General features: G+C 39.4%; 1 protein-coding gene across 1 annotated transcript; it reads right to left on the bottom strand.

Moving 5' to 3' along the window:
* Window positions 1-129: 129 nt before the first annotated feature.
* On the bottom strand, window positions 130-7714 carry akr7a3 (aldo-keto reductase family 7, member A3 (aflatoxin aldehyde reductase)). The gene is made up of 7 exons (XM_061938756.2): window positions 7385-7714; window positions 4954-5141; window positions 4784-4888; window positions 3020-3116; window positions 2252-2351; window positions 512-641; window positions 130-439 (listed from the first exon to the last, which is right to left on the bottom strand). Exons 1-7 carry the CDS (start codon window positions 7671-7673, stop codon window positions 278-280), a joined length of 1071 nt encoding a protein of 356 aa, XP_061794740.2. The 5' UTR covers window positions 7674-7714; the 3' UTR covers window positions 130-277.
* Window positions 7715-8821: the final 1107 nt, after the last annotated feature.

The following is an 8821-nucleotide window of genomic DNA, read 5'->3' on the forward strand; positions in this document are numbered from 1 at the left end:
GCCCACAAACCGGTGAGTATTAAGAGACGGTCAGAAAGCGGTTTGAAGATGGTCTGTAAAACAATCATGTAAAAATGTTATCAAAAAAACACCATTAAATGTTATGTAGACCACAAGGAAGTGGAAAAATACAACTATGATCTTTTTAATGTTGAGAAAAATCAATATAATTTTCCTTTAAAATCTCAGTTGAAAAATTAAGTGTCTTTAATATTCTTTATACATTTAAGAAAAGTAAACTCTGTAAAGGTCATCTTTAGCTTGGGGAAAGGAGTGTTCAGCGGAAGTAATTTGGACACTCGTGAGCAACCAGGTTCCAGGCTTCTTGGAAGGCCTCCACCACCCTCTTATCCAAAGGACCTTCCTGACAGGCGGCAAGATTCTGTTTCAGTTGTTCCACGCCGGACATGCCGATGATGACGCCGTCGCCAAGCTCACCCTGTAAAGGTATGACGTCATGACACAATCCACCATTTTGACAGACCCTCAGCTTGATGTGTGTGTTCGTGACCTTGAGCTGGGAGTGGTGGTACATCCAGCGTATGGCAGCAGACAACAGGGTGGGGGGGTTCGAGCCATACGCCGCCTCCAAGGCCTTTAGGACCACTTCTATCGCATGGAAATGACTCTGCTTCCAATATCTGAGAACCAAATATAATACTGTTAAAATAAGCATCTCACCGACAATACTACTATATTTCCTCATATAGTGGCCAGGAGTTTACTCACTGCAGAGAATACCAAGCACTTTGGTTTTCCAATTTCATTATTTTCAGGTCAACATTGTAATAAGCAGCTTTTTGGACTGAATTCTCAGTTTTTTCTTTAAACCCAAATACAAATGTCAGCTTTACAGATAGTCGTCGGTCGCTACATTGTGGCTTCACCACGTGGCCAATATTTTTTTAAAGCATATTCTACTTTTTTTTTGGTTCTAAATGAAGCATTTTCAAGCATAGACATGGCTAAATAAAATAATATCAATAGCACAGTAGCAATGGCCACTAGATGAGACCAAACCAATCAGAGCGTGCTGTTCAGTATTGTGGCCACTGATTGGCTCAGCCTAGGATAGCGTTACTATACTGGATTAAAATAATTTAAAAGGTGACTAAAGGGTGTTGTTTAATGTCTAGAGGGCTCTCATGATGTTGAAAAACCTGTTAAGAAGGTTGTAAACTGTTTTTTTGCTCAAGCCACAAAAATATTCGATTTATAATTAATGATTCCTACTTAAGGGAAATTCATTATTCGTGGTCATGTCGGGAACCAATTATCAGCAATAACCGAGGGACGACTAACATGTTTCAGGCAACACAACTCATGATGATAGTAGTCGTAACAGACTTCATTAAGACTAGTGGATGACAATTTTGACAGCTAGCTGGAGCAGGGCCGGAACTAGGATTTGACGAATACCGAAGTCAAAAATTGGTGGTCCAAGAGGCACCTTGAAAGGCTGAAATCATGGGTATCATAAATTATATTACCTTGAGAAACATGATGAATTTCCAGAATAACAAAAGCTTTAATTGAGCTATAACTGTCTATCCCTTCTAAGATATTTGATAATCCGCGTGATTTTGTAACAGTCCACTTTTTTTATTAATATCCTGAAGTCTACAACATAATGAAAACATGAATTTAAAAAAAACAGGACAAACTTTCAACCATGACCAGGGTTCGAACCCAAGATCTTCTGCTTTGCACTTCAAGTACTGATGACGTCCGCCATGGAGCCACCAGAAATGTTGCTTCTTAACACAAAACGCCTCCACCCAACTGATCGTGAAGCCCTACACAGAGCACGTGTTCTGCATTTAGGACGAGGCGGCACCTGACTGACATGACAACGTTTCACATCGATCTCATTCTGGTGAAAGCAATATTAGTTACATCAGTGTGCTTTAATGTTAACGTTATATTGACAGCACATTTCGGATCGAATAATGTTTAAAGTAAAAGTGAACTTCTTTGCGTTACGTCGTTGGAGTTATAGCAGGCTGTGCATGACCAAAGGTTGCATATTGCGAGAGGATGATCTATGCATGGTGATGTACAGTGCACATTATGTCCTACACAAAGTATATTTACAGTCAGTCATATCACCATCCTTTTGTCATCTGAATAAAATACAGAGGACATGACCTTGGTGTCCTCAATGGTAGTTACGACCATGATCCGGAGTGTGGCGTCCATTACAGCTGAGGGCATTATTTGAGGAAGAAAGTACAACAGTTTAAAATGTCACCTGTCCCTGTACGTTGCAGCCCAGTTGTTGCCAAAGAAGCGCCCTGCAGGCTGCGACGCATCCTTATCGGCGTAGTGATACTTCCCAGTCAGAAGGCCACCTGGCAAAGTGAGTCTGAACATTAGCGCCTGGAACAGTATCGCCATTTAATGCCTGTTTTGTTTTTTTTACTCTGTGTGAAACAGAGTGGATACTATTTGACACAAACCTGATGTATAATGAAGAATACGTGAAATTATTTTTAATGCAAAACAACAACACTGACAAAGGAAACGACTGTGGGCTGTCCAAAATTTAAGGTTTTTCTGGCATCAACAGGGATTAAAGCGTGATATCCTCCTGTACACTTCATGATCACGTACTCTTAACACCGAATGTCATTTATATATCCATGACAGGTGTGTCTGGCAGGGCACCCCTATGACCTGCTGTCTCCCTGGTCTGATATAATGTACTGTAAACTATACCAATAATATTACAAAAGTAGAGTTTAAAAAAGTTTATGATCAACCTCCAGTTTAAGATCAAACATTCTTTTAATCACTTCTTTCTCTGCGTGCTGTCAATCAGTGCAGATGGCAAGAAAGTAGCGCCAGACGAGCTTCAGTCTGAGAGGCAGCTTTCCACCTGGCACAAGTGTTTGACTTGTCTCCATTTAAAAGTATTACATTATTTTTGGACAATTAAGAATGTTCAGGGTACAAAAACTGCCTCTTGAAAATGACATCCATAAGTATGGCAGACAAGAACTGGTGTAATAAGTGGTACCTGCGAGAGGATTGTATGCATAGAACTTCATCCCAAAGTATCTCAGACACGGCAGCAACTCTGTCTCGACTTGTCTGGTGATGGAGTTGTACATCCCCTGTCAATGTAGTAAAGATTAATACAAGTAATTTTTACAAAACCCAAAACCAGTGAAGTTGGCACATTGTGTAAATTGTAAATAAAAAACAGAATACAATGAGTTTAAAATCTTTTTAAACTTATATTCAATTGAATAGACTGCAAAGACAAGATATTTAATGTTCGAATTCCATCCATCCATTTTCTACCGCTTATTCCCTTTTGGGGTCGCGGGGGCCTATCTCAGCTACAATCGGGCGGAAGGCGGGGTACACCCTGGACAAGTCGCCACCTCATCACAGGGCCAACACAGATAGACAGACAACATTCACACTCACATTCACACACTAGGGCCAATTTAGTGTTGCCAATCAACTTATCCCCAGGTGCATGTCTTTGGAGGTGGGAGGAAGCCGGAGTACCCGGAGGGAACAACATTTTTTTTTGCAAATAATCACTAACTTTGAATTTAATGGCCGGAACACATTGCGAAAAAGTTGGCACAGGGGGATTTTTACCACTGTGTTACATGGCCTTTCCTTTTAAAAAGTGCAGAATGTGGCTTGGCATTGTCTTGCTAAAATAAGCAGGAGCGTCCATGAAAAAGACGTTGCTTAGATGACAACATTTGTTGCTCCAAAACCTGTACGTACCTTTTGGCATTAATTTTACCCATGCCTTGGGCACTAATACACCCCTACCATCACAGATGCTGGCTTTTGAACTTTGCACCTAGAACAATCCGGATGGTTCTTTTCCTCTTTGGTCCGGAGGACACGACATCTACAGTTTCCAAAAACAATTTGAAATGTGGACTTGTCAGACCACAGAACACTTTTCCACTTTGCATCAGCCCATCTTAGATGAGCTCTGGCCAAGCGAAGGCGGCGGCGTTTCTGGGTGTTGTTGATAAATGGCTTTCGCTTTGCATAGTAGAGTTTTAACTTGCACTTACAGATGTAGCAACCAACTGTAGTTACTGACAGTGGTTTTCTGAAGTGTTCCTGAGCCCATGTGGTGATATCCTTTACTGATGATCCTTTTCTGATGCCGCTTTTTAATGCAGTACCGCCTGAGGGATCGAAGGTCCGTAATATCATTGCTTACGTGCAGTGATTTCTCCAGATTCTCTGAACCTTTTGATATTACGGACCGTAGATGGTGAAATCTCTAAATTCCTTGCAATAGCTCGTTGATAAATGTTGTTCTTAAACTGTTTGACAATTTACTCACGCGTTTGTTCACAAAGTGGTGACCCTCACCCCATCCTTGTTTGTGAATGACTGAGCATTTCATGGAAACTGCTTTTATACCCAATCATGGCACCCACCTGTTCCCAATTAGCCTATTCACCTGTGGGATGTTCCAAATAAGTGTTTGATAAGCATTCCTCAACTTTTTCAGTCTTTTTTGCCTCTTGTGCCAGCTTTTTTGAAACATTTTGCAGGCATCAAATTCCAAATGAGCTAATATTTGCAAACAATAACAAAGTTTACCAGTTGGAACATTAAATATCTTGTCTTTGCAGTCCATTCAATTGAATATAGGTTGAAAAGGATTTGCAAATCATTGTATTTTGTTTTTTTTAACGATTTACACAACATGCCAACTTCACTGGGTTTGGGTTTTGTAATATAAATAATGACTTTAAACATTGTGACAAGTGGAAAATGAAGTGTCCTTTACCTGATACACAGTTGGAGTGATCCAGTGATGCTGTCTGCAAAGGGTCACTATTTCTGCCACTTCCCAGCCAGAGTAGTTGGACAGTCCAAACTCCTTAAATTTACCCTGAGAGGAACATTTCATTGGTACGTTCAAGACTTGAGAAAAGATGGCAGCTACTGTTGTTTTACCTCTTTGTGGAGTTCATTGCAAGCCCGCAGAGTATCCACAATTGGATTCTGGTGATCGGGGGCGTGCAGGTAGAAAAGGTCCACAGAGTCGGTCTGCAGCCTCTGAAGGGACGTCTCCAGCTGAGAACGCACACTCTCCGGTTTTAACGTCTTGCCGTCCCACGGGTTTGCCTTGGTGGCGATGCTGACTGCAAGCACAAATACGCCATATAGAGGATCTTTGACTAGGGGTTGTATACAGTAGTAGATGTCTAAAAACAGCAGCACACTCCTGTTAAATTAACGATCTTTGACCAGTAATTTTTGGTCTTTAAAAACATGAGGATCTTTAACTGGCTTTTTTTATTTATTTTTTCAAATAGCCGATCACTTTTATAGTGGATCTTTAAAAACATAACATTCTCTGACTAGTGTTTTTGCAGTGGGTCCTAAAAACAACAGAGCACCCTTGTCAAATTAAGGATCTTTGACCAATGGTAGGTCTACATGAGGATGTTTAACTGTCATTTAAAAAAAAAATGAAATGTACTTTTATAGTGGATCTTTAAAAACGTAAGGATGTTTAAGTGGTGTTTTTTTTTTTTAACGCAAATTACTTTCATGGTGGATCTTTAAAAACAATGATCTCTTGTTAGTGTTTTTGCAGTAGGTCTTTAAAAACAGCAATGCGCTCCTCTCAAATTGAGGATCTTTGACCAGAAGTAGGGTTTTAAAAACATGATCTTTAACTGATATTTTTAAAATAGCAAATCACTTTTTGAGTGGCTCTTTAAAAAGTGTTTTTGCAGTATATCCTCAAAACAGTAGAGAACTCCTGTCATATCGAGGGTCTTTGACTTGTGTTTTCGCAGTAGATCTTTAAAAACAGCAAAGCGCTCCTGTCAAATTGAGGATCTTTGACCAGTAGTCCGTCTTTAAAAACATAAGAATCTTTAACTGGTGGTTTTTTTTTGCGGATCTTAGAAAACATTAGGATCTCTAATTGGTGTTTTTGTAGTAGGTCTTTAAAACAGCACATTGCTCCTCTCAAATTGAGGATATTTGACCAGTAGTAGGTCTTTAAAACACATGATCCTCAACTGTTTTTTTTTTGTTTTTTTTTAAAGAATAGCAAATATCCTATTATAGTGGTTCTTCGAAAAGTGTTTTTGCAGTATAACCTTCAGTCTACTACTTCTTTTTTTTTTAAGATTTGTTTGGGTTTTTGACTTATGCATTTGCCAGAAATACAATACAACACGTCAAACGTCTAAGAGAAACTGGTTTAGTTGAGTTTGCGTCCATAATCATCCATAACGGAGGAGGATCTAATGCGTCGTATTGATGTATCATATCGAGGATCTTTGATTTGTGTTTTTGCAGTAAGTCAATGCGCTCTTTGAGGAAATTGAGGATCTTTAACTGATGTTTTATTTTTATTTTTAATAGCAAATCAATTTTATAGTTGATCTTTGAAAAGTGTTTTTGCAGTATATCCTCAAAACAGTAGAGAACTCCTGTCATAGAGGGTTTTTGACTAGTGTTTTTGCAGTAGATCTTTAAAAACAGCAAAGCGCTCCTGTCAAATTGAGGATCTTTGACCAGTAGTAGGTCTTTAAAAACATAAGAATCTTTAACTTGTGTTTTTTTAATAGCAAATTACTTTTATGGTGGATCTTTTAAAAACAAGGATCTTTGACTAGTGTTTTTGCAGTAGATCTTTAAAAACAGCAATGCGCACCTGTCAAATCGAGGATCTTGACCAGTAGTAGGTCTTTAAAAACATAAGAATCTTTAACTTGTGTTTTTTTAATACCAAATTACTTTTATGGTGGATCTTTTCAAAACAAGGATCTTTGACTAGTGTTTTTGCAGTAGATCTTTAAAAACAGCAATGCGCTCCTATCAAATTGAGGATCTTTGACCAGTAGTAGGTCATTAAAAACATGAGGATCTTTAACTGATGTCTTGTTTTTTTAAATAGCAAATCAATTTTATATTTGATATTTGAAAAGTGTTTTTGCAGTATATCCTCAAAACAGTAGAACACTCCTGGCATGCAGAGGATCTTTGACTAGCAGTAGATCATTAAAACTGCAGAGCAGATTTGATGGTAGTTTAAACCATAACAAGTCGAAGTTTAAATGTTTTTAAATGTGACCAAAAAAGTATGAAAGCTCGAGTAAATACAAGTTGGGTAACGAAACAAGTTTCACATGCAAGCCCTTGTCAAATATTTAATCTTTGACTGCCAGAGAGCAAGGTTGGCTCAAAGTTCATTGCAGTTCGCAGTTAGTCGCTAGTTTTTGAACGACTTATGACAACTCTTGTGATCAACTTGTCAACTAGACTAGAGGGTGTGCTCCTGACAATAAAACAATCTATGTTAATACCTAGCTTTCATTATTTATGCAATACAAGACTTGAAAAAATGAACACGTTTCTCCTGCACCTGTTTTAGGAAGCTTCATGTCGCCCACGATGCTTTCCGACTTCCCATCCGTGTACATGAAGGCCGTGTCCACCAGCGTGTGTCCCTGCTCCAGGAAGGTCTTCACTATCTTCCCACTTTGCTCCACGTCCACCCGGCCTCCGAAGCCCATGGTTCCGAGTAAGGTAACAGGCCGTGCGGTCGACATGTTCCTCCGAGGGTGCGCCAACAACTCTGCTTGCAGAACTTGACTGCTAATAAAATACAAATTCGGTGACGAGCACAGTCGCGATGTTATCACGCGCAGCATACTCCGTACTGCTACGGAAGCCCGATGGAGACATAAAAGAGCCAAGTTGTGCTTTTTATTGCAGACCAGCCAGCGACACCACGTGGCGCTTTGCGGTGGTTCCTCCTATTGCCTGGTGTTGTTACACCCATAGATATTCTTATACGTAAACGCAGCATCTAGCGCTACTGCCTACTGGCGCTGACGAGACGCAGGGCCGCCATCTTGGAGTGGTGATCCGCTCCACTCAGTGCAATTCATTTGGCAGGAGCAATGAACTGTCAGCGCATTTAATTCATTTTACCTCACTGAATACCAGAGGTGGGACCAAGTCATTGCTTTGCAAGTCACAAGTAAGTCTCAAGTCTTTACCCTCAAGTCTCGAGTCAAGTCCCGAGTCAAGACAGGGCAAGTCCGAGTCAAGTCCAAAGTCAAGACTGGAAAGTCTCAAGTCAAGTCCCAAGTCCTGCATTTTGAGTTTCGAGTCCTTTCAAGTCATTTAACCACAGACTAATATATTTACACAGATTGTGTATGCTTTTAAAACGCTGTATTTATTTATTAAAACAAGTGCATTTGAAATTGCAGGGAAAAAGATAGTGCTGACATTGCACTTCAAAATAGCACTATTAACCAGTCATTTTAAACATGTAACTCATTCCTTTACAGAATAAACACATTTGAAAAAAACAAGTGCAACTGTACTTATTTGCACAAAAGTGTTAACATTGTATTTCCATGGCATATTGCATTGTAACTAGTTCCACAGCAGTTTCTATCCTGTTCTTACCTTATCTCATTGATCTCATCTCATACTGTATGTGTGTTTATGTGTGCGTACACATGAAAAAATAACAAATATATGAACATAACAATGAACAGAGTTGTACTTTTTAGATGTCAGGACCCTATGCAATATGTACACATATTCTTAATACAGTATACATTTTAACTGACCTTTATTTGACTATGTTTGTCTTTTTGTAGGTGGCTAAAATACGCGGTGCTGCTGACTGCCGTCTAATGTTACGTTACTGTGTGTGATACATTGACTAACGTAATGTTACTGTGTGTGATACATTGACTAACGTAATGTTACTGTGTGTGATACATTGACTAACGTAATGTTACTGTGTGTGATACATTGACTAACGTTACGTTACTGTGTG

Source organism: Nerophis lumbriciformis, linkage group LG03 (assembly GCF_033978685.3).
Source record: "Nerophis lumbriciformis linkage group LG03, RoL_Nlum_v2.1, whole genome shotgun sequence".
Classification (NCBI taxonomy): domain Eukaryota; kingdom Metazoa; phylum Chordata; class Actinopteri; order Syngnathiformes; family Syngnathidae; genus Nerophis; species Nerophis lumbriciformis.